The sequence below is a fragment of the Cibotium barometz genome, chromosome 23 (assembly GCF_041138505.1).
Source record: "Cibotium barometz isolate CiBa-2024 chromosome 23, ASM4113850v1, whole genome shotgun sequence".
In the NCBI taxonomy this organism is placed as follows: Eukaryota; Viridiplantae; Streptophyta; class Polypodiopsida; order Cyatheales; family Cibotiaceae; genus Cibotium; species Cibotium barometz.
In genome coordinates, this window is record NC_141068.1 from 588,355 (window position 1) to 614,858 (window position 26,504).

The 26,504-nt window shown below is 45.3% G+C and overlaps 1 protein-coding gene across 3 annotated transcripts; it reads right to left on the reverse strand.

The window, feature by feature from the left end:
- LOC147625518 (non-structural maintenance of chromosomes element 4 homolog A-like) lies at nucleotides 1-26,294 on the reverse strand. Of its 3 annotated transcripts, none has more exons than XM_086817016.1 (7): nucleotides 25,724-26,294; nucleotides 25,245-25,310; nucleotides 24,901-25,141; nucleotides 24,736-24,826; nucleotides 24,438-24,579; nucleotides 446-537; nucleotides 1-355 (listed from the first exon to the last, which is right to left on the reverse strand). In XM_086817016.1, exons 1-7 carry the CDS (start codon nucleotides 26,001-26,003, stop codon nucleotides 263-265), a joined length of 1,005 nt encoding a protein of 334 aa, XP_086673142.1. In that variant the 5' UTR covers nucleotides 26,004-26,294; the 3' UTR covers nucleotides 1-262. The 3 variants fall into 3 exon arrangements, 2 of the variants coding, with proteins under 2 accessions (XP_086673142.1, XP_086673141.1); XM_086817015.1 differs by having other exon boundaries at nucleotides 24,438-24,648; XR_015268702.1 differs by having other exon boundaries at nucleotides 314-355; nucleotides 24,442-24,648.
- Nucleotides 26,295-26,504: the final 210 nt, after the last annotated feature.

Sequence of the window (26,504 nt, forward strand, 5' to 3'; positions counted from 1 at the left end):
TTTTAAAAAAAAGGCACCAATTACGATTCAGCTGTACTTTTGTATTGCATCTCACAGCATTTACTGCAAGTGTTGAGAGTTTCCAAATTTACAATTCTGTGATGAAAAGAATATATGTGATTGTGGGTGGTTCCAATGAAGTAAATTACAATATCAACAAATGGGTTTTGTGAGTAATGACATGAACAAATCTACACACAGAAACCCCAGAACAATACAAATTCTCTATTGACAACTCATCCTCTTCAATGTTTGACATCCTCTACTCTTTCTTCACACACACGCTCAACCCTCTGCTGTGGGCTTCTCTGTGTGGCATTAGCTCTCGCCCTTCAGCCACAAATTCTTTCATTCCCTGTGAGAGAACAATAAAGAACAAGAGAGCAAGTAGTTAGTGGTAGAAAGCAGTAAAATTGAATCAATTCATTATGTATAAGAAGCTGACCTGCCAATCCTTGAAATCAAAGCGAAAAACAAACTGGTTCATAGAGCCTTTTCCCTGTTCACGTTGCTGTTGTGTTGGAAAATTCATAGGACCTACACAATGAGGATGGTACTGTTAGAAATGTTCCATTAATGTTTGCGGGTCCAAGGCAAGCTGCCTAGACCGGACCCATGCTCGTGGTGTGAACAAGGGCTCATGCAAAGCCGAGGTGCGGCGGGCGGGGCCAGGGTTCAAGCTCGGGGGTTAACCCATGGTAAAGGTGCTACGGCTGTGTGAGTACTGGTAGGGGCCGAGCCGAGTGGGAACGGTTACTTATCGGAATCACAATTTAAAAGGGCATCTTTGGGTTAAAAGGCTTGGAGGAGAGTAACAACACATCTTTCCACATTTTCTTTTTTTAGCAACTGAGATACGTGCACCCCTCCTCTCTCATATATGGTATTCAGAGCGACGGTTTTCTCATAGCGTTTCTCTCTCTAATCTCTCTCCTGGACGGTAGTTTCTCTCTCAAAAGTGAGTGGAAGAGAGTGATAGTAACCATCACACACACACGCAGCCTTATCTGAAGCGGCCGCGAGCACACGACAACATGCACACCACTGCCGACAGCACGTGAAGTGACGGCAGCGCAACAGCCACACCACGATAGCCGGCCGTCAAGGCACATGAGCTAACGGCTCCCTCTCTCTTCCACTTGATGCTAGAAAGAGTGCCCTCCTCTTAAATATATACCCTGCTTTCTCAGCAAACTTTCTCGCATGTGGGATATCTCTCCTACTTCTTGAGCTCTCAGACCCTCTCCCAAGTTCACTGCAAAAAAAAGGGGCAAGGTTTCTCAAGTTTCGCCCTCTTCCACACTCCCTTTGTGCAAAGCATAATTCACTGCTCCAAGCTCCGAATTGCAATCCGTTTGCGGCCCGACTCGAGGACTAACTCCAAGACTCCTGAGTGCTGCAGATACGCAATTAAAAGCTGTCTGTAATTGGTGTCCAAAATCATAGCAGGGCAGGTCATTTATGCTCGTTTTTTGTGAAGATCTACGTGTTGGGGTCAATATCAAGGGGTTTTTGTGATTATGCGTAAGGGGCAACTTGAGGTTGGAGTGCAGAAAATTTGCAGCTTGTTGTGAGGCTTCGAACGACGTTGATTGGGCGTTTTATGCATGTACAGATAGTGGTTTGATGCTTAATATGCATGCGTCCATGCTTAATATGCATGCATCCATGCTTTGTTAGAAAAGAGATTGACGTGAGATCACATATGCATTTGGCTGAGGTCGTGTTCATATGCGTGAAGAAAGTGTTGCACATGCATGTCTTTTATTGAAAGGTTGTTCAAATTTACTTGGTAGACCGCTGTTATTCGCTTGGGTTTCGTATTTGGCTTGTAAATATTTTGTGGTTTCCTCCTTGGATAAGGTATGCACAAAACCTTTTTTTTTTTTTAGAGCAAAGGTAAAACAAAACAAAATAAATCAAATGGAGACTGATCATGCACAGGGTGAGGAAGGAGTTGATGCACAAGAAAATTTAACTTTGCGTATGGACAATATTGAAAACACAATGCATTGTTATTGGAGCAGATGCGTCCATTAACCAAACCACCTCTTCAAGATAAAGGAAAAGTTGTGATGCATGATCAAACGGAAATTGAACTAAATGTTCAAGAACAGGAAGTAGTACCTTTTGGGCCATCTACTAGCAAGGCCCAGTGGCAGCTTAATGACCTTAAGTCGCCAAAGTATAATGGTACAGCTAATGCAAGGACTGCTGACGCAGTTGAGCAGTGGTGGTCCAAATGGGAACAGTGTTTTTGATTGTGCCATATCACCGAGGATGTTGTCAAGATTCAACAAGCTACGTATAACTTGCTGGATGTGGCACATAGGTGGTGGCGCAAGATTGAGCAAGATAAAGCTGAGCCTGCTACGTGGCAGGAGTTCAAAATGTTATTTTATAATAATTTTGTACCTCCATATGAGCGTACATGAGCACTGGACTCCTGGTTCTTTATGTCTCAGCGTAGCTATTCTGTACAGGAATATGCGCACCAATATAGGAAAGTACTCTTAAAGGTGCCAGAACATATTCCTAACTTTTTGCAAGTGCATAAATTTGTGTTGGGACTTGAGGAAACATTGAGGCCACTGGTTAGAAAAGAGAAATGTGTAACCAGGCCATTGAGATCGCATTGGTGCTTGAGGATGGCAAGAGATTTGCAAGTGCAAGTAGCCAGAGATCCTCATGGATACGCATACAGCGACCTCCTTTTGTACACACGCAACCAAATGAAAACAAAGGTAGAGAAAAGCGTAAATTGCATGTAATTAAGATTGTGGCTGAAACCGATCCCGTCAAGAGGAAGTAGACTCCGTTGGACACCCACATGCGTAATAGCACAACTTAAATATCACAATATGAATGGACAACTCAATAACAACTGAAAAAACTGAAATGAAATAAAGATCAATGGACACCAGCACTGGGGCCGGAACAGGCCGACCCCCCCCTCAATATATATAATATATTATTGGGAGTATTTAAGGGGTACAATGTTCCATGGGTTCGATGAACCAAATGATGTCCATGTACAACTGAAATGAATACAGTTACCAAACAATAGTCTTGAGGTAGACGTTTTAAGTAGAGCGAACCACTTGAAGAAGTCTAGTCTCTACGGTCTCGTGCCTTCACGGGAATCCGCAGAGAGCGCCCCACTGAGCGCCCCACTGGTGTTCCAGGACCACGCACAAGCAGGCGCTCCCGTACTAACGCCTGGCTCTCCCGATCTTGGCACCCATAGACCGTGGTTCTCCAAAAAGCTTGGACTACCCGCCGGCACCGAACGGGTGTTAGTAGCAGTGAATATCCCTCGAAAGATTTACACCAAAGACCTTCGCTTGAATCTCAATCAATGTACCTTGTAAAACAATGAATATGGCCTCCATTAGAGCTGGGCACCCACGCATGAGAGGAGATGGCCCTATTGCAGCTGTTGCTGGCCGCCCGCAAGAGAGACAGAGAGAGAGAGATCCAGCTGCAGTCGCTTGCGTGGTAGAGAGGGACGCCCGTAGCTGCCCGCTTGTGGGAGAGGAAGACGCATGTGTGCAGCTCGCTTGTGGGCAAGAGAAGGAGGCGCCTGGGTGCAGCCCGCTTGTGGGCAAGAGAAGGAGGTCGCATGCAGCTGCCCACTTGTGTGCAAGAGAGAAGGTCGCTTGCAGCTGCCCGATAGCATGAATGCAAGTGAGTCACCTATAGCTGCCCGCTTGTGGGAACGAAGGCGTCGCCTGTGAGTAGCTTGCTTGTGTACAAACAAGAGAGGCGCCAAGCGATGGTGGGGGCACCCCTCGAACAGCTGGCCGGCCCACCCTTTTGCATGGGGGCGGCCAGTTCCAAGGTTCCCTAGGGGGGGTGGGTAGGTGGCCATGCACCCACGCCCACGCACATGATTAAGGGAGGGATTCCCTCCCCACCATGGCCCATGTGTGGGTGCCCACCCTACCAAGGGCACCATAAAATATTGAGGAGGCTGCCCACTCATTAATGAGTGTGAACCTGCAACCTTATAAAAAACAAAAGTTAGAAATAATGCTATAAAATAAACAAATGCAACACACTTACCACCTGTTCACACGCAACAAAACTCGTCAGAAGACAGAGCAAACTTCATGACTCACTGGCAGGCGTCCCTGCTCAGTAAGTGGCACGTCACACAGGCAAACACAAGAATACAAGTCACGCGAAAACAGTTCCAAGCATGCAAACATGAATGCATGTGCAAACAGTATCATGGACATATCTCCCGTTCATGGAACAAGTACTAAACATTCCTGTCGGCCACAGTGATGACACGACAGAAAGTAAAAATCTTGGTCTTCCTATGGAGTGACAGTCCCATAGGTAAGACACAGATCCAGGCACGAGCCTCCCTATGGAGTGACAGTCCCATAGGCAAGACACGGCACAAATACGGGCTCTTCCATGGCGTGACAATCCCATGGATAGAACACAGTCCAGGTCATACACGGGTGGCACCAGTCTGGCTCCCATCCATACGACACCATCCTGCTAGCACACGGGTGGCACTAGTCTGGCTCCCGTCCATGTTATGCAAAATATTGGCCTCAAGTGAACAAGACACAGATCTGGAGATGGACCAAATGATCGGCCAATTGGTGACATCTCCCCGAGCTTCTAAAGAGTTGTCCTCAACTGAAAAGCCTCAAGATATGCCTGCAACAACTGTGGGTAGTCAACAAAATAATCTTCATTTACCCACTTTGCATCAATGGGCAAATAATTCTTGAACTTCACAAGGTATCTCCTAGAAAGCTTTCCTGCAGGTAGCCTTCTCTCCTTGTGAAAGACAATCTGCTCTGGCTGGAGGATCTCCTCAAGCTCATCAATTTCTGGCGGATCTTCAGTGATGACAAGCTCGTCAGGATCTGGCCCAACATACTTCCGCAAAAGACTCACATGAAATGCATTGTGAATCTTCCAATGACTAGGTAAAGCAAGCCTGTAGGACACTTAATTGATCCTTTGAATCACCTTGAAGGGTCCATAATACCGAGTATAAAGCTTAGGATATGATCCTTCTCGTCCTGGCCTCTTCCGAAGCCTAGCTTTCTCAAATTTACCTGAGCAAAGGCTACATCCAAGTCACGTACATACTCATCAGCTGCAAAAATCTCATCCTTTGTACGAAGGATGGGTGGCAAGACCACTCTGCCATAAATAATCTCAAATGGGGCCTTTCCCGTGGAGGCATGGACCGTATTGTTGTAGGCAAACTCAACAAGTGGAAGATACTTCTCCCATGCAGTCTTTTGATCTGCCACATAACACTTCAACAAATCCAACACGGCTGAATTTGCAGCTTCACCCTGACCATCCGTTTGCGGGTGATAGGCCAATAGCAATGCTTTCCCATGGCTGCGAGGGAATACGCAATGGTTGTAGCAAACCTGGAGGCTTCTGCCTATCAAATTTCACCTTTTGGCAGGTGACACATGCACGCACATAAGCCTCAATGTCCTTTCGTATGCTTGGCCAAAAGAAGTATCTTTGAATCATGCGAGTTGTAGGCATGATACCACAATGATCAGCATAGGGTGCGGCATGACATTCCTTTAAAACCTTGGGACGCATGTCCTTCACCACACATAGGCAATTTGCGTTCATGAGATAGCCCTCTTTAATCACATAAGAGGCATGAGTGTGACCAGCCATCAAATCAATCCAAATATGACAAAAATCAACATCCAAATGATACAAATCACGCATAGTAGTCAATTCCCCATGTGGGGCTACTGAAATTGCAGCCACATATGGCCTCCTAGACAATGCATCTGCTACTAAATTCTTCTTTCCAAGCTTACGTCAATACATCCACATTCACATCATTATGTTCTATCTTTTCACGAACCAAAAAAAAAACCCAAAAAAAAACAAGTACGCAGAAAGACTCTTCTTTATTGCTTTATTAATATGGATGTGTGATACAATAGGGATGGAATCTCCCTCTTTGCCAGCATGATCAACACTACCCTGCATATCGAAAACTGCATGCATATTAGGCTTAGACTGCTTGTCCTCTTGCATCTTGCTTACGTTTGGGGCATTGCCGAAACATATGCTCTTTGCTTTCACATGCAAAACATTTCCCCTCTTTCGCATATTGCTCCCTTTGCTCAAGAGTCAAGCCAAACCTGTTCTTCTTGAGCACACTATCCATGGATGAGGTATTTTCAGCTTTACCTCCCTTCTGGACCTCCCGGAAGCTCTTTTTAGGTGGTTGTCCATCTTTTTGCAAGTTTGGGACAGCCTTATCTTTGCCCTTAGAACCCCCTTGATCTTGCTTAATTTTGAGCACCAATTGCTCCGTAGCAAGAGCAGAGGCTATAAGCTATTGCAAAGTGTGTTTCGGGTGCAATTCAATGCCCGAACGATAAGCTGATTGCAATCCGGAGCGAAATTTCCTCTTTCTTTCATCCTCAGTGATTTGCATAAAGAGAGTTACCTCAAGCAACACTTTCCAAAACTTATTGACATACTGCTGCACACTTTCATTATCTTTTTGCTCAAGTCTATCCCACTTTTGGGTGAGAGTTTGCTCTGCATTAGGTGGCAAGAATTGGGCATAAAATCTGTCCTTAAATTCTTTCCAAGTGCAAATGGGGTCTTTGGTGGTCTTTTCAGTGATCCACCAATGTGCAGCTGTCCCCTTCAAGAACATGCTAGCATGGCGTACTTTAGACTTCTCAATGAAGTCCTCATCACTAAAAGCAATATCAAATTGTGCCACAAATGCTAACACCTTGGAAGCATCATGCTCTCCATGAAAAACATCAAACTTAACGGACTTGTCACCTGCTTTGAATTCCTTGAGCTTTCTAGCATGAGGCTCATGGTCTTCTCTTTTTCTTTTCCCCTTATCCAACGGGGCAGCCCTATTTGCATGGGCTCCATGGGCCATCATGGAGGTTTCATGAAGCACGGTGGCATGTGCTCCACAAACCTGAAAATCAGATGCATGTGACCTTCCTGCATAAGGCAATGTCTCTCCATGAGACAACTCAGTAGGCAAAGCTCTTCTATTTGCAGACCTGTCACCCCCTCCATGGGATACATGCCTTGAATACATGTGACCATCATGCCCTCCACGAGCACTAGCATACATATACCTGTCACCCTTTTTGCCTTGTGGAGAAGATGCATGACGAGAGGTGGCTGTCACCTCTTCCCTTTGCATAAATGACCTCAACCTTTGAGATGCGAGATCTCCATGCTTCAAGCGAGGTGGATTTCTAAATTTCAGCTCTCCATCTTCTCCCTCTTTGATATCACCTTTGCGGAGGAGGTAGGAAAGTGCCAACTCCCTTGGCTTCTTGCCCACTTCTTGTGTGCCATAGACTCAAAAGTCATGTCCACCATTGCATCGGCTTTCCTTGCTTCAATGGCACTTTGTCCATGGGGATCTTCATGCAAGAATTTCAGCTCTTGCTCTTTTGCCTGCAAAAGCTTTCTCATATGCTCCAATTCAGCCCTCAATGCATTAGGCTCCTCTTCTTGCATAACTGTCTTTCCACGAGATGGTTGTCCCCTCAAATCACTATCATTCACCCTCTCAAGGGGCTTGTGCCTTCCCTGCAAAGCATCACAAACACGAGGCACTTGATGGGCCCCTCGAATTAGGCACTTTCAAAGGGTTGCCTTGGCTGTCCATTGGAGCAAACTTCACGACTCACTGGCAGGCATCCCTGCTCAATAAGTGGCACGTCAGATAGGCAAACACAAGAATACAAGTCACGCGAAAACAGTTCCAGGCATGCAAACATGAATGCATGTGCAAACAGTATCATGGACATATCTCCCGTTCATGGAACAAGTACTAAACATTCCTGTCGGGCACAGTGATGACACGACAGAAAGTATAAATCCCGGTCTTCCTATGGAGTGACAGTCCCATAGGTAAGACACAGATCCAGGCACGAGCCTCCCTATGGAGTGACAGTCCCATAGGCAAGACACGGCACAAATACTGGCTCTTCCATGGCGTGACAATCCCATGGAAAGAACACAGTCCAGGTCATACACGGGTGGCACCAGTCTGGCTCCCATCCATACGACACCATCCTGCTAACACACGGGTGGCACTAGTCTTCTGGCTCCCGTCCATCTTATGCAAAATACTGGCCTCAAGTAAACAAGACACAGATCTGGAGATGGACCAAATGGTCGGCCAATTGGTGACATCATTCCCTCCCCACCATGGCCCATGTGTGGGTGCCCATTATGGGTGCCCACCCTACCAAGGGCACCATAAAATATTGAGAAGGCCGCCCACTCATTAATGAGTGTGAACCTGCAACCTTATAAAAAACAAAAGTTAGAAATAATGCTATAAAATAAACAAATGCAACACACTTACCACCTGTTCACACGCAACAAAACTCATTAGAAGACAGAGCAAACTTCACGACTCATTGGCAGGCGTCCTTGCTCAGTAAGTGGCACATCAGACAGGCAAACACAAGAATACAAGTCACGCGAAAACAGTTCCAGGCATGCAAACATGAATGCATGTGCAAACAATATCATGGACATATCTCCCGTTCATGGAACAAGTACTAAACATTCCTGTCAAGCACAGTGATGACACGACAGAAAGTATAAATCCCGGTCTTTCTATGGAGTGACAGTCCCATAGGTAAGACACAGATCCAGGCACGAGCCTCCCTATGGAGTGACAGTCCCATAGGCAAGACACGGCACAAATACTGGCTCTTCCATGGCGTGACAATCCCATGGATAGAACACAGTCCAGGTCATACACGGGTGGCACCAGTCTGGCTCCCATCCATACGACACCATCCTGCTAACACACGGGTGGCAGTAGTCTGGCTCCCATCCATGTTATGCAAAATACTCGCCTCAAGTGAACAAGACACAGATCTAGAGATGGACCAAACGGTCGGCCAATTGGTGACAATGGCTAGAGCAAAGAGAAAGGTCTCTGCCATGGCTGAGCATGCATATAATAGATCGATGCTAACTCCTTAGCAATGAGACAAAGCCATGAAAGACGGCCTTTGTTATGGATGCTTGGGCCAACATAAATTTAAGGATTGTCCCAAAAGATCCAAAGTCACAGCAAGTGTGATATGTAGCGGAAGTCTTTGTATTGGAAGATCCTGTCACACAAATGCTCACACCATCTTCTGTATCCTGAGTTTCGTGAGTTTAGCAATCCATTTCAATACTTCAAACTTTAAAGAGATGAGAGAGAGATATATATGAGAACTGTATACCAGATTGGGTCCCGAATTAGCCACTGAAGGGCCCCCTAACCCGATAACGAGATAGTATTTGCTTTATTTCTTTAGAGAGAATGACTGTGGACTGTAGATAAGCCAAACGCAAGATCTCGGAGGATCGGAGATTGGCTGATCTGTACACGGCTGTAGAAACACCTCGATGACCTGATCTCGAGCCTATGCACTCTTCCCAAGGGCATGAGGAAGGGTTGCACACCTGAGGCTGAGAAAAGAAGATGATGGACTGTTCTACGCTTTGTTAGAATGCTGTAAATGCTTATGAATGTTGTGTTACCTTCACCAGATGACTGCTGCATGTATGGATGATGCACAAAAGGCTGGATACTGATGTAAACTGATGATTCAGGGCTGAGAACTGCTGTAGACAGAAACGCAGACCTGTAGGGAAGCTGCTGGACTGAAACGCAGGTGTGCTGCTGCTGGACAGAAATTGCTGCTGGACAAAAACGCAGGCGTGTACTGCTGCTGCACAGAACTGTAATGCAGAGGTGTACGGCTGGACAGATGCAGAAACGCTGGCTGAAACCTGGCGTTAAACTGAGGCTGGACTGTATGCTGAATTCTGGCGTTTTTGATGCTGGATGCAGGCGCCTAGGGCTAACTGAAGCAAAGGTTCTCAAGGGGCTGGAGAAGCAAGCTCATAAGCTCCAAGGGCTGGATTAGTCTAGGGTTGAAGGCAAGGATACTCCTGGGGCTGAGGAAGAGAGCTCTTAGCACAATGAAGACTGAATGAGAAACTAAGCCCTATGCAAGCCTATTTATACTAACTGGAGGTTGGTCAAGTTGGCTGGTCATTTAATAAAGTTTATATTTATAAATGACAAATAATGCAAATAATGCTAAATAAATACTATAAAATATGAAAAAAATACCAGATAAATCCTAGTAAATTCCCTAAGACTTCTGGGATGTTCTAAATGATGCACAGGCATATGAATGCATATTATGCAGGATGCAGAGTGCTTTCTGATGCAAACCCTAAGGCTTCTACTGACTCTACATGCATGAATGATTCTCTCCAAGTGGGTTAAGGGACTTGACTGACTGACTGACCCGCTAAGGCTGGAGGAATGACCTACGTAGCTCGTGCCTGACTTATCCTAGACTGAGGATGTACAATGGGGTCACGGCGTACGACAATTATCATCCTATTGGGTTCTAAAACTGTACAACTGCTAATGATGAGCCATCTTGTCACTATGCACTGAGTGCAGAGTGCATGTGACATTCCCTCCTGATTAGCTTGGCGGCAGGTTCATGGCTTCCAAGTAGTCCGCCAATAACTGGGGGTACTCCTGGAAGAACTCCTCGTCGAGCCATATGGCTTCGTGGAACCATGCTTCCATCGATGAAGAAGAATCTGCTTAGGCTCAATAACTTCTGCTTCGTCTACCAGGTCTGGTTGCTGTTCATCTGAAACATCAAACACTTCTGGACCAACATATGGTTTTAGCTAAGAAACATGGAAAACATCATGCATTGTCCAACTGGTAAGCAATTTTAACTTCATGGAGACATCACTTAACTTTTTGACTATTGGGAAAGGGCCAAAACAACGGAATGAAAGCTTGGGACAATGTTTGTCCACTTGTTTCGATCTTTGTTTCATGATGCACTGAGAGACCCAATCACCTTCCTTGAAGTGGATATCTCGTCTAAACTTACATGCCTGTCTATGAACTGAATGATGGCCAGGCTCAAAATTGAGGGCCAAACTGGGTTGAGTACCAAACTCTGCGGAATCGACTTATTGCTCTTCTAAGTCTTTTCCAGAGATGTTGAGAATGGTAGACTCCTGCCTGGTCGGGATGCTGGTCTTTCTACTAAGAACATCTGCTACGGGATTATGCTGACCAGGGATGTACTTAATCATTCCTCCAACTTGTTGGAAGAGCTGACCCTGTCTAGTGTACTGAGCACTCCACTGGGCACTTGGCATCGTCGGGAGCCACTTAAGTGCTTGGTGGTCTGTGGTGATTGTGAAAATGTATCCATAAGGAACATGTTTCAAATGTTTGAGAACTGACTGCTGTTCTAGCTTGCCCTTGAAAGTCTTGGAAAGACAAGAGGAAAACTTGCTAGGAGGTTTTGCTAACTGTGGGATACTGGGTAGGAGATCATCCTTAAAAATGTCTAACTGAGGGACTGAAGATGATGAGACAGCGGTTATTGATGAGATAGAAGCTGTCTGAGCATAAATTAATGTTCCTTCTGCTCCCTTGCACATAGCTCATCGGGCCTGGAGATGAGAAATCATAGGAACGCCAAGAATGCTCCTATCCCCCCGAAGCAGCGGAAGTCTTTGTATTGGAAGATCCTGTCACACAAATGCTCACACCGTCTTCTGTATCCTGAGTTTCGTGAGTTTAGCAATCCATTTCAATACTTCAAACTTTAAAGAGATGAGAGAGAGAGATATATAAGAACTGTACACCAGATTGGGTCCCGAATTAGCCACTGAAGGGCCCCCTATCCCGATAACGAGATAGTATTTGCTTTATTTCTTTAGAGAGAATGACTGTGGACTGTAGATAAGCCAACCACCTGTACACGGCTGTAGAAACACCTCGATAACCTGATCTCGAGCCTATGCACTCTTCCCAAGGGCATGAGGAAGGGTTGCACACCTAAGGCTGAGAAAAGAAGATGGTGGACTGTTCTACGCTATGTTAGAATGCTGTAAATGCTTATGAATGCTGTGTTACCTTCACCAGATGATTGCTGCATGTATGGATGATGCATAGAATGCTGGATACTGATGTAAACTGATGATTCAGGGCTGAGAACTGCTGTAGACAGAAACGAAGACCTGTAGGGAAGCTGCTGGACTAAAACGCAGGTGTGCTGCTGCTGGACAGAAAACGCCGGTGTGCTGCTGGACAGAAACGCAGGCGTGTACTGCTGCTGGACAGAACTGTAACGCAGAGGTGTACGGCTCGACAGATGCAGAAACGCTGGCTGAAACCTGGCGTTGAACTGAGGCTGGACTGTATGCTGAATTCTGGCGTTGATTTGATGCTGGATGCAGGCGCCTAGGGCTGACTGAAGCAAAGGTTCTCAAGGGGCTAGAGAAGCAAGCTCATAAGCTCCAAGGGCTGGATTAGTCTAGGGTTGAAGGCAAGGATACTCCTGGGGCCGAGGAGGAGAGCTCTTAGCACAATGAAGACCGAATGAGAAACTAAGCCCTATGCAAGCCTATTTATACTAACTGGAGGTTGGTCAAGTTGGCTGGTCATTTAATAAAGTTTATATTTATAAATGACAAATAATGCAAATAATGCTAAATAAATACTATAAAATATGAAAAAATAACCAGATAAATCCTAGTAAATTCCCTAAGACTTCTGGGATGTTCTAAATGATGCACAGGCATATGAATGCATATTATGCAGGATGTAGAGTGCTTTCTGATGCAAACCCTAAGGCTTCTACTGACTCTACATGCATGAATGATTCTCTCCAAGTGGGTTAAGGGACTTGACTGACTGACTGACCCGCTAAGGGGCTGAGGAATGACCTACGTAGCTCGTGCGTGACTTATCCTGGACTGAGGATGTACAATGGGGTCACAGCGTACGACAATTATCATCCTATGACCTAGAGGATCCTAGTTCGGATTCAGATCATCCCAGATGTATCTTGGCAATTTCGGTAACTAAGAAGGTGCCTACCGTGCCTGATGTAGTTTTGTCACCAGGGGCACAAAGGGGTTACCAGTTCCCAAATACATAATTGATTGTTTCTTAATACATAATTGATTGTTTCTTAAAGACAATGCAACAGGTGCCAATGAAGGTCATGTTTGATACGGAATCTTCACACAATGTTATTAGTTCTCGTTTAGTCAGAAAGCTTAAACTCCCCACGCAACCTTTAGATTATACATATACAGTGGAGTTGGCTGACGGAAACGGAACGGAAGTGTGGGATCAACAAGTGGTAGGTCTCCCCTTCCAGATCCAGTCCTATGAGGGCAGATTGGACTTTGAGATAACTAGGCTTGCAAGGTTCGATCTTGTCCTTGGCAAGCAATGGCATGCGTGGAAGAAACCAGTCATTGACTATTCTTCCCACGTAATTCAGTTTGAGCATGAGGGCCACATATTGCTGATTCGCGGGGAGCCTGACTTCTCAGAAGCGAAGCTGCTTTCTGCAACCAAGATGCTCAAGATAGACTGTAAGTATATTTATTTTTGCCATATTGTTAATGTTTCTAAGTTTGATCCAAGGATGGATCCGACAGCGGGTAGAAACTCCGCTGGCAACGCTCAAGATCTTTCTAATAAGATAAGAGCAGAGTTTGCCAATGTATTTAAGACTAAGTTGCCTCCTCCTCACAGGAATGTGGAGCACAGGATAGAGCTCGTTCCAGAAGCGAATCCCGTGGCTAGACCACCCTTTCGAATGAGCCTAAAGGAGGAGAATGAAGTCGGGAAGGTGCTGGACGAATACCTCAGCAAAGGATTGATTCGTCAAGTTATTCACCGTTTGCAGCTCCAATGCTATTAGTTAAAAAGAAAGATGGCTCTTTTCGCATGTGTGTAGATTACAGAGCCTTGAATAAAATCACTGTAAAGCATCGTTATCTGATGCCTAGAATAGATGATCTCTTAGATGCTCTTAGTGGGGCCACTATTTTTAGCAACATAGATCTTAAAAGTGGTTATCACCAGATAAGAGTAAGCGAGGATGATGTATATAAAACTGCTTTCAGAAGTAGATTTGGTCAATATGAATATCTTGTTATGCCTTTTGGTTTGACAAATGCACTAGCAACGTTTATGATGTTAATGAATGATATTCTTAGACTATTTATGGGTAAATTTGTTGTGGATTTCATTGATGATTGCAAGAACATGCAAGAAAATGAATTCCACTTGTTTACTGTCTTTCAAACTTTGTGAGAAACTCAACTTTACGCTAACTTTGAAAAGACTTCTCTATGTTTGACCAAAATAGAGTATTTAGGTCATATTATTTCTACTGACGGGATTAAGATGGATCCCAAGAAAGTTTCGGTTATTCTCGCTTGGCATGTACCAAAGATAAAAGTGTCTCTAAATATGAGCATTGGAGACCATCCTAAGACTGATGGTCAAACTGAGCGGGTCAATCAAATCCTAGAGGATATGTTGAGAGCATATGTATCGGATAAGCAAATAGATTGGGATATATACCTTCCTATGCTAGAGTTTGCTTATAATAATAGACCTTACAAGGTGACGAGCTTGTCTCCTTTTGAGATGAATTATGGTATGTGTCCATCTACTCTGGATACTATTGGCATAGCTAAGAAATGTCCTAGTGCGGCGGAATTTCTTAGCAAGATGCAACAGAATTTAAAGTTAGCTAAAGCTAAGATTCAGCAAGCTGCTGATAGAGCTAAATTTCATGCTAACACGAAAAGATCAGCTAGAATCTTCAAAGAGGGAGAGAGTTTTTCTCCAAGTGCTGGCAAAGTCTACTTCTTTATCTACTGGAAAGTGTCCTAAGCTTTCTCCTCGGTTTTGTGGACCGTGGAAGAAGAAGCTTAGTGACGTGGCATACAAGCTAGAGTTGCCACCTGGTTGTCGTATCCATCCAGTCATTCATGTTAGTAAATTAAAAAGATTTATGTCACGTGATGATAATTTTGATAGATGGTATTATTTCCCTGCAGGAACAAGATACAGTAGACCATGGTCCAGACAAGATACTAGACCGGAGAGGGGGGGGAGAGAGAGAGAGAGAGGTGAAGGTAATATTGAGAGAGAGAGAGAGAGACAATGATACAGGGGAGCGCGCTGTTGACCCGAGAGGGGGGGAGAGAGAGAGAGAGAGAGAGAGAGAGAGAGAGAGAGAGAGAGGTGAAGGTAATACTGAGAGAAATGAAATGAAATGAAATGAAATGTTATATTAACGTCTTCAAAAGGCCATAATGACCTATGAGACCAAAAGTTACATCATGGTGGATCTGATACAATGTCTGGATAAAAAAACCCAGAAAATGAAAAAATAAAGATGATACTACTGGCACCTAAAAAATGAAACTGGAACTGGAAGGTACACTATGGAGGTACCTCCATCTCATAATATGTGCCGCATCGGACACTGGCGGATCTCCTCAATATCCTGTGTGGTCAGCACCCTGACTGGGTGTCTCGCATGCCTCGCAAGAGAGAGAGAGAGAGAGAGAGAGAGAGAGAGAGAGAGAGAGAGAGAGAGAGATACATGGGAGGCAGCGCGCTCTCCTCTCCCTCTGTTTCTGGCCGTAGCGACGCCCCCCCCCCCCCCCCCCTCGCGCCCTCCTTGCTCTGGTACCCATGAGAGAGAGAGAGAGAGAGAGAGAGAGAGAAGCGCGCTGCAGCCCCTCCCATCTTCTTCTGCCCGCAGAGATAGCCCCCTTTCGCACCCTCCGCTCCTCTGCTTGCAGCATGCACTGTGCGCGCGTGCGCGTGTCTGTGTGTGCGAGTATCTGCTGCATGCCTGCGTGTGTGTGTGTGTGCTCGAGTGTCTGTGTGTGCGAGTGTCTGCTGTGTGTCTGCGTGTGTGTGTCTGTGTGTGTGTGTGCGCGCGCCCGCGCGCGCGCGTGAGTGTCTCTGTGTGTGTGTCCTTTGTGTGTGCGAGTGTCTGAGTATGTGCGTGAGTGTACTCGTGTATGCGTATGTCTGTGTGTGAGTGCGTGTGTTTGAGTGTGTGTGGCCCCTTGTCTCGAGAGAGCGAAAGCGAGAGATGCCATGTGCGTGCGTGTGGGGTGTGTGTGTGTGTGTGGTGTGTGTGGGTGTGTGGTTGTGGTTGTATGCATAATTGTCCATGTGCGGATGTGTGTGTGTGCGGATGTGTGTGTTTGTGTATGAGGTTGTAGGTGTAGGTGTGTTTGTGTTTGTTTGTGAGTGTGTTAGTGTTTTTGTGTGGGTGTGGTGTTGTGTGCGGAAGTGGGTGTTTGCTTGACTTTGTGGGTTCGTGGGCTTCGGGTGCATTGGGTGTCTAGTGTTTCTTCCTCCTTGCCGGTCGGGGTTCTTCCTTCAATTCTCCTACCCTGTCCTTCTAGTCAAAGCGTAAAAGCTGTTCATATGTTGGTGCTCTGCCCACCCCCAAGCCACTCTTCCAGTTGCAAACTTCCATGCTTTTACAGCTGGCGTTCAGCTCTTGGTGGTTGGAGATTGGCCTCTTCTGCTTCGGGCCTTCCAATTCTTCCTTCACACTGAGGAGCCTCATTTCCAGGTATTCTCCCGTCGGCTTCCGGACTATCTGCCCAGTTGCTGCCCCATCAGGCTTGGGTTCCTGTTCTTGATGTCTTCCAGTCTCCTGGTGGTTTCGGCGGGTCCAGAGGTGGTTTGGTCTCACTTGGCACCTGCTCTTTCCTCTCTTGCTGAGGATTCTGTAGCCCCCTCTCTTCGGTCTTCTTGCAACTGTGTCTTCACCCTCAGCTTCAAAAAGTGGTCCGGTTCAGTATCTTCAAGTGTAGTCAGCTTGCTGATTACGAGCTTTGGTCTTCTTCACAGGCCACCTTCTCATCTACTGCTCATGCTCCTCGACTATCAATGTGAGGTGCCTATCTTCCAGATGCTGCTGCTTGGAGCTCTCTCTTCTTCTTAGATCCCAAGGCATTTTTTACTTTCTTTAGGAGAGGTTTTTTCCCCTGGTTTTTTTTAAGTTTGTTAGGCCTTCTTCCTACAGGTTGCATTGGCCTTGTATTTCGGTTTCCACAATCACCAGCTTTGCCCTGGTTACTTTCAGCTTGTATAGGCCTTGTGCTTTTGTTGTAACAGCTCTTGGCTTCGGCTGTCACCAGCCTGGACATTTCCCAGTCTGAAAGGGGTCTGGTCGACTCCAGGATGTTAAAATATTTGGAAAGTACAAGCTTTGAGAATGGGGGATTATCCTAGAATACAAAGAACCACACTCCTAAAATTTAGGAGAGTTGCTATTTTTGGCCCGACTCCGATGGAAATTCTGTTCGCGTCATTACATGTGGAATTGAGCAGATACCAAGAGTTGGCAAAGTGCCTATGACAGAATGTCTATCAGTTGGGATATTTTTAGAGGTAAAGATTATGGAAGGACCCATCTCTTAGATTGGGACATGTGGCAAGAAAGTGGACCAAAGTGAGACAAGTGGCCTGACACTTGTTAGAAAAAGGATCAAAGTGAGACAAGTGGCCTCACACTTGTCACTTCAGCTATTGTGTGGCTCTCCACTCGTCATCGTAACCTTCTCTTGCCATTTTAACTCATGGGAGGCCCAAATCTATAAATTGGAGCCCTCTCTCTTCATTAATAGGGGCTCTCTTGCTGCACACTAGCCTCTACCACCGTTACAGGCTGCCATAATGATGGCTACTCTCTTTCTCTCTCACTTGAAGGCTGCCCATGAAGAATACCGGCTGTTGGGGACTATTTTGGAGGCTTCCATCGCGAAGAAATACTGAAGGCAAGGGTATTTAATCATTTATTATGATTTCTAGCCATTGTACTTGTTGCACCAGCATTTGTACTTGCTGTACCTGCTATACCAGCCACCGTACCGACTGTACCAGCCACCGTACCGGCTATACCAGCCACCGTACTGGCTGTACTAGCCATCGTACCTGCTATACCAGCCACCATACCGGCTGTACAAGCCACTGTACCTACTGTACTAGTCATTGTACCTGCTATACCAGCATTTATACTTGCTGTACCTGCTATACCAACCACCGTACCGGCTGTACCAGCCAATGTACCTGCTGTACCAACCACTGTACTTGCTGTACCAACCATTGTACCTACTATACCGGCTGAATGGAGAGTTGTACTTGCTGTACCAGCTCTATTGCATGAAGACCTGTGGTTTTTGGGGAAGAATCAGTACCCACACGGAGGTATATGGATTACATTGATGGCTCGGCATTTCTACAGCCTATGTTCCGGCTTGGTAGCCTTGTGTTGGGCTGTGTTATGGCATTTGTATAGGGATAATCCGGCATCTCCCGTGGGGAGAGTAAGGCCCTCAAAGCTTGTACATGATATTATTCTCCTTGGGTAATAAAATACTCCAAGGGGGGGGTCGGCCCATTCCGGCCTCTATGTGGTGTCACACGTGCAAGCTCCATTTTCAGCATTTGTGGATGTTTTGTCCAGCTTTATGTTTTATGCAAAGTGATGATGGATATGTGTTAAGGTTGTGGCCATGTTTAAGTGTTTTAACATGCATTATGGTATCAACAAGTGTGTCAAAGGCCCTAGTCCCCCAGGCACCCGCCGCGAGTTTCAGAGCATAGGCTTTCTTGGAAGTGGAGGCTTCTTTCTATCAATAAGGAAGAGAAAAGATCTCAAGTGGGGACCACACTTACCATCATTGCTGTTAAGCATGGCCAACCGCTTCATAGTTTATGAAGCAAGAGCATGAGCATGAGCAGTAGACAGCTTGTTGATCTAAGGATTTATGAATTCACAAAATTTTATCTTGGAAGTGTGAAGTTGGCTTTATGTGCACACGTTTAGCACTCTTTCCATATGAATATTGTGGATTATATTATCAAGCTTACAGGCAAGCTATATGGAGATATATCTCAGGATATCTGAAGGATATGGTGACGAGATATTTCTTTTGGCTTCATGACCAACCTAGCAAAGAAAAGCTAAGTATACTTTGAGTTTGCAAAGTTAGTGCTTTTGCTATGAAGTGTTTTTGATGTTCACTAACCCTTGTATAGCTATGCAAGGAGAAAGGTGGTGTTGTTTGCCTTGAGATGGTTTCAAAGAAACATTGTTTATGGCTCCCTTTAATGGGATGAATTCTTTTCACCATGTGAGGGTGGAACAATAGAGAGCAGATGGAAGGGAACATGGGCACTTCAAAGGGTAGTGACAAGCACAACATACCCTGTGTAGTGTTCTCTTGTCCTACGTGCTCTCTTGAAGATTGTTTCTACCATGTGTGGGTGGAACAATAGAGAGCACATGGAAGGGAACATGGGCACTTGAGAGGGTAGTGTGAGTTGGTGGCCGAAATGCCTAAAAACTGTGTGGCAGAAATGCTTATGGAACACCAGGTTATCTATGCCTGCGAGTGATTGTTTTATCTTGTTACTTCTCATGCAAGGTGTGTGGTCAGAGTACCAACACGGAGTGCAAGTGGTAAAGTGGACATGACGGGACTTATGTCTATGCTAAGGGTCATGTGGACCGATGTCTTGTTGGCAGCAGACTTATTTTGTCTCGCCCATTTACTTGGGACATGGATTATGATATCTAGACTTGTGGGACTGTTTTGTCTCGCCCATTTACTTGGGACATGGATCATGATATCTGGACTTATGGGACTGATTTGTCTCGCCCAGTTATCTTGGGACATGATTATGATATCTCGACTTCTGGGACTGTTTTTTGTCTCGCCCATTTATCTTGGGACATGATTTTGATATTGGTATTACGGAGACTTATTTAGTCTCGCCCATTTCTTTGGGACATGGATTCTTCACTTATATTGGATTTTTGAGACTGTCTCGTCTCGCCCAATTGATGGGACATGATTATATCTTGAATATATGGCTTGAAGCTTAAAGTTGCGGACAACTTTTAAGAAGTTGGAGAGGATGTCACCAGCCTGGACATTTCCCAGTCTGAAAGGGGTCTGGTCGACTCCAAGATGTTTAAATATTTGGAAAGTACAAGCTTTGGGAATGGGAGATTATCCTAGAATACAAAGGACCACACTCCTAAAATTTAGGAGAGTTGCTATTTTTGGCCCGACTCCGATGGAAATTCTGTTCGCGTCATTACATGTGGAATTGAGCAGATACCAAGAGTTGGCAAAGTGCCTATGACAGAATGTCTACCAGTTGGGATATTTTTAGAGGTAAAGATTATGGAAGGACCCATCTCTTAGATTGGGACATGTGGCAAGAAAGTGGACCAAAGTGAGACAAGTGGCCTGACACTTGTTAGAAAAAGGATCAAAGTGAGACAAGTGGCCTCACACTTGTCACTTCAGCTATTGTGTGGCTCTCCACTTGTCATCGTAACCTTCTCTTGCCATTTTAGCTCATGGGAGGCCCAAATCTATAAATTGGAGCCCTCTCTCTTCATTAATAGAGGCTTTCTTGCTGCACACTAGCCTCTACCACCGTTACAGGCTGCCATAATGATGGCTACTCTCTTTCTCTCTCACTTGAAGGCTGCCCATAAAGAATACCGGCTGTTGGGGACTGTTTTGGAGGCTTCCATCGCGAAGAAATACTGAAGGCAAGGGTATTTAATCATTTATTATGATTTCTAGCCATTGTACTTGTTGCACCAGCATTTGTACTTGTTGTACCTGCTATACCAGCCACCGTACCGGCTGTACTAGCCACTGTACCTACTATACTAGTCATTGTACCTGCTATACCAGCATTTATACTTGCTATACCTGCTGTACCAACCACCGTACCGACTGTACCAACCAATGTACCTGCTGTACCAACCACTGTACTTGTTGTACCAACCATTGTACCTGCTGTACCGTACTTGCTGTACCAACCATTGTACTTGTTGTACCGGCTGAATGGAGAGTTGTACTTGCTATACCAGCTCTATTGCATGAAGACCCGTGGTTTTTGGGGAAGAATCAATACCCACACGGAGGTATATGGATTACATTGATGGCTCGGCATTTCTACAGCCTATGTTCCGGCTTAGTAGCCTTGTGTTGGGCTGTGTTATGGCATTTGTATAGGGATAATCCGGCATCTCCCGTGGGGAGAGTAAGGCCCTCAAAGCTTGTACATGATATTATTCTCCTTGGGTAATAAAATATTTTGTCCAGCTTTATGTTTTATGCAAAGTGATGATGGATATGTGTTAAGGCTGTGGCCATGTTTAAGTGTTTTAACATGCATTATGGTATCAACAGGTGTGTCAAAGGCCCTAGTCCCCCGGGCACCCGCCGCGAGTTTCATCGGCCGCTTTGGCAATTATGCCCAGTTGTACTGCCCCAAAGCAAGGTTTATTCAAGCATCTTTGGGGGTTTTCTGTACTTAGTAATATAGACCTGTGTTCGTTGAAAAAAACAAAACAAAGATACTAGACCGGAGAGAGAAACGACTTCGCAATCGTATTCTCCGAGAGTTTCTAGTTGCCTGGAAAGGTCTTCCTTTGATGGATGCCACCTGGGAATCTGAAGCATTAATACGTCAACACTTCCCACAGCTGATCATTGAGGACAGTGATCTTTGAAAGGGGGAGAGAATGTTAGAAATGATCCATTAATGTTTGCGGGTCCGAGGCAAGCTGCCTAGACCGGACCCATGCTGGTGCTGTGAACAAGGGCTCATGCAAGGTCGAGGTGCAGCGGGCAGGGCCAGGGTTCAAGCTCGAGGGTTAACCCATGGTAAAGGTGCTATAGCTGTGTGAGTATTGGTAGGGGCCGAGCCGGGTGGGAACGGCTGCTTATCGAAATCACAATTTAAAAGGGCAACTTTGGGTTAAAAGGCTGGGAGGAGAGTAACACCACATCTTTCCACATTTTCTTTTTTTAGCAACTGAGATACGTGCACCCCTCCTCTCTCACAGGTACAACACAATGTTAGCTCCCTATCATGTAGTCATGCTCCACCTAGGAAAGGCACAACAATGGTGAGGATAGAAGTACATCAAAACTGTAAAAGCACAAAACAAACTACATAACAATTACATGTAAATACATAAGAAAACCAACTGCATCTCCTGAAGACGAGAAAATAGTTGGCCTCCAAGAAGATTCACACTAAAGCTAGAGAAGCTCCCTGGAGAGCAGTTTCAATCTATCATGCAGGGAATTCTGGAGGGCTGCAATGGGTACGTGTGTAAGAGAGTTTCCAGCTACTAAGGATGGCATTCATACCAGAAAACCAAAGGAGCTAGAGAAGCTTCCTGGAGAGCAGTTTTGATCTATCATGGAGGGTATTTTGGTGGGCTGCAATGGGAATGTGTGGCAGCAGCTGAGGACATGGTGCTGATGCAGCTGGTTCATGAGTGTGGCAAAGCATCTGAAATTGATGCTGATACAAATTAACGGACGCACACTTGCTTTCAGAAAGAACCAAGGGGTCATCTACAGGAGTTGAGGTTCCCATTAACAATCATTTTCCTAATGTGTCTTCAGGTCTTGGTGCCTTGCATGGCGACCTTTGGTCTAGTTCAGAGGTTTATTTTCACCATCAGACCAGCCTATGCTCTCCTAGCGTCCCATACCACCAGGAGTGCTCTACTAGAGGCCAAGGTTGCTATCAGCCTTGGCTACATGTGTAGCAAGTGTGCATCCATGCTAGATCCAGGCTTCATGATCACTCCTTTGTACTCTGGTCTACAAAAGAATGCGCACTGATGACGTACAATTGGTGACATGCCCACCCTTATATACTAAGGGTGGGGGTCCATATGTGGTCGCCTCTGCTCTGCTCTAGATTGCGTGAAGATGACACACAGCTGATAACCTACCCACCCTTATATACTAACGGTGGGCGTCCATACGTGGCCGCCTGTCTATCAGGTTGTCCAAAGCTCAGCTTGCCAATCTGCCCGCATCCTACCTAACCTACATTGGACTACGCCAATGTACACCATACTGTACATGAATGACTCTAGCAAGCACAGCATATTCCCCTTTTTTGTAACATGCGTCGGCCTCCTCTTCTATCTTAGGCCAAGGGTGCCCACTTTGCCGAAGTGACCAGAGTACATGCACAATTGTGAAAGGGTGTCTTGCATGGCGACCTTTGGTAGTTCAGAGGTTTATTTTCACCATCAGACCAGCTCTCCTAGCATCCCATACCACCAAGAGTGCTCTACTAGAGGCCGAGGTTGCTATCGGTCTTGGCTACATGTGTAGCAAGTGTGCATCCATGCTAGATCCAGGCTTCATGATCACTCCTTTGTACTCTGGTCTACAAAAGAGTGCGCACTGATGAGCATGTTACAAAAAAGGGGGCACTGTGCATAAGGAGAAGTGGGAGCAGTATCTTCCAAGAGTACAATTTGCTTATAACAACACTATTCACGGCAAGGTGCCTTTTAAGATTGATCGACAATCAGTGATCAACCACAAGTTATTGTTTTACATTTGCATCTAGCGCCATTTCCTGGAGAAGTAAAAAGCAACCTGTTGTTGCTTTGTCTTCTTCAGTGCTACTGGTTTGGCTTCATTGTCTACTTCAAGAGTTATTTCTCCTCAACCTTCTGCACCTCTTACTTGGTGCAACAATCAAAGCTGCCAATTGCTAAGAATCCTGTTTTTCATGCTCAGACAAAGCATACTGAGGTGCACTATCATTGCAACATGGTGCAGATTCATGTTGGCGATCTCATTTATCCTACTATCCTACTAAGGATATGCTACAAACATCTTACAAAGGTTACACCACAAAGCCTATTGCTGCACCACTTGTACACTCTTGGAGTCTGCTCACCACCAGGATTTGAGAGGGGGTGTTAGCACAGCACGTCATCTTCATATTGGCTAGCATCATAGTTTTGGCTCTTCTGCTCTCTTGATTTTTCCCTAAGGTCCTTCCGTTCTTTCCCAGAGCTCCTCCACCTGTTGTACCCATGCATCACTCCCATAAACATTTAGGGGTCCAGTCTTATCACGTGGAAGCCTCACTTATTGTTGCATTTATTAGCCAGTTTACTCTGTAAATTGGAAGTTCATTTACACACGATTTTAGGCCATTCTTCATAGTTGCCGTCGATACCCTCATTTAAGGCAACCTTGGCCTCCATTTGTATACACATTCTCATTTATAGAGCATTCCCTTTCTCTCCTAGTTTTCTCTCTCTCTCTAGAAGTGGGCGTGTGTGTGTTCTCTCTTCTACTCCCTAGTTGCACACCAACAAGGGTGAGGCCTGTATTTATAGAATCTAGAAAAACACTTATCAAGAAGGTTAATAACCTAGCTCTAAAGTAAACCATACAATAAATGGCCCTAAAACACATGAGGTGCACATATATATACCTAGATGAATCTAGGATCCCACCTTTTGAAACGCACATGTTATATACTCATGGTAGTCATCCACAAGACTATATAACTAACTATTAACTCCATTATGCATGGTATGAACACCTCATACAAACTGCCATCCTTGAATGATGCCTAAAATTAGTACATAGACAATCAAACAAGAAAGCGACACGTCACAGAATGGCAAAGTGAGATGTCATTCACTTACCTACCATGTGACGTCCATCCTTGATAGAAATTTCTGCACGCCCATCTTTCACCAAAAAAGATAAAGCAAATATATTCTCCACTGTTTGTGAAAATGAAAGTCTGTTCAGCACAAGCTCCTCTAAAGAAACTGACTTGTATCGCTTCAAAATAAGAAACATGGTCCCCACATTTTTGTCTGTCATTGTTGCATTGTTGGTAGACTCGCTAAGCTATCATATTGCCAAGAAAAAATGATGAAATTGACAAATGAGAAAGAAATATGATCTGGCATGTAAAGAATGCAAGCCAATAACTACCTCCTCCGGGCGAACAGTTTCAACAGGCCTATCTCTCGGTCTTCTTTGAGGGGTTTTTCTTTGTTTCTGTCGGCTTTCGATAGGACCTATCCTGCGAATGTGGGAGTGAATTAGGATCCTACGGGAGCAGTAAAAATTCCATCAGTTACAGAAAAAGACTCATACATGGTAGTCATGCCCGGAGCATCTGAAAAAATCGCACATGCTTCATGTCCAAGCCTTTCCCAGTCTATAGCTGGTTCATCAGCTGCCACAGCATTTGTACCAAAGTTCTTGATAATGGAGGTCACAAGCTCTGTAGGACTTGGACCATGCCGGCGTTTCATATCCTTTACAGATGCTAATAATGAGGCTGTTATATCCAAGAGGGCCTCAGCATCCGCAATTTGTTCGCGTGGGCGGCTTACTGCAGCCCAACATGCCCGGGTGAGTGATCAAGACATAGATGTTTACTGCCTTCACCAAAGAGAGCTAATTATTAGCAGATTCTAGTGCCTTGAGGACATCACCTTCGGTGTATAGGTGTTCCACACTGCCAAATACTTGATCAAAGCCATCAGGATCATGTTTCCGCACTGCCAAGAAAGGGGCTACTGAGTGAGTTGAGCGTGCATGCATGTGTGCATGCACGCATGCACACATGTGTGTGCATGTGTGTGTGTGTGTGTGTGTGTGAGAGAGAGAGAGAGAGAAAGAGAGAGATACCAAAGAGAATTAACTGAAAACCCATGATGATAATTGAAGCTCCAACACAAGGTAGAGACCAGAGGCCTGTGTGTGTGTGTGTGTGTGTGTGTGTGTGTGTGTGTGAGAGAGAGAGAGAGAGAGAGAGAGAGGTTAATTAAAACCTATGAATTGATGCGCCAACACAAGGATGAGTCCAGAGGCCTTTCACAGTGCGTGCATGCGTGTCTGTGTGTGTGTGTGTGTGTGAGAGAGAGAGAGAGAGAGAAGCTTAACTGTAATGCATAAGAGGGGAAGGTACTACCTGCAATGTCTCCCTTGATTGCTCGATATTGGGCACGTAGGATCCTACGGTCAGCCACAGATTGGTCACCTCCATTCTGAAGGTCCGCCACAGAGTGGTCACCTCCATTCTGAAAGCTTGAGGGCCTACCATGTCTTTGCTGTGTTGCTGCTTCTCCATTCTGAAGACGTGAGAAGCTTGAGGGCCTACCATGCCTTTGATGTGATCCACCATCACCATTCTGAAGGTGCGAAAAGCTTGAGGGACTTCCAAGCCTTTGCCCTTGGCCGGATTCTCTCATTCTTGCAAATCAATTTGGTCTAGAGTTGCACAGAAAATGAGTCGAGAGCAGCCATAGCTTCAAAAGCTTGCAGCCTGTGCGCAAGCAGGGTTTCGTATTCTGGTAAGAATTAACCTGCAGAAACTGAATGCAGGCGAGGTTATTGGGTCTATCTGCTTGGACACAGATTAGGTTTTTTCATGCGGGATACAGGGAGATACAATTAGGGTTCGCTCGTACAGGATTAATGCCGTTCTCGAACACGAACGGAGCACCGAAGTAGAAGCGCGCAAATGTGCAGGGTTTTAAAGTTCTGACACGCTATGAAATTTTGAAGATTTTCTTTTTTTTTTCGAAGTGCTCATTTGAGCTTTTTGTACCAGCAGACGTTTTGAACTCACATACACCACTACCCACGCAACCACCCAAACCATTGGGCTAACTTCTGGTGATTTTTTTTTTAAGATTTTCTTACCTCTTAGTTTTACTTTTAAAGGTAAATTTAAAAATTAGAAGGTGGGA

What these genes read in the sequence shown, in the direction of transcription:
- LOC147625518 (XM_086817015.1), bottom strand. Translation starts at nt 26,003, where the DNA reads ATGAGAGAATCCGGCCAAGGGCAAAGGCTTGGAAGTCCCTCAAGCTTT. An exon ending in GGATGGACGTCACATGGTAG is followed by an intron (nt 538 to 24,437) that starts GTAAGTGAATGA and finishes CTCATTGTGTAG; the next exon opens with GTCCTATGAATTTTCCAACA. An exon ending in TTGATTTCAAGGATTGGCAG is followed by an intron (nt 356 to 445) that starts GTCAGCTTCTTA and finishes GTTCTCTCACAG; the next exon opens with GGAATGAAAGAATTTGTGGC.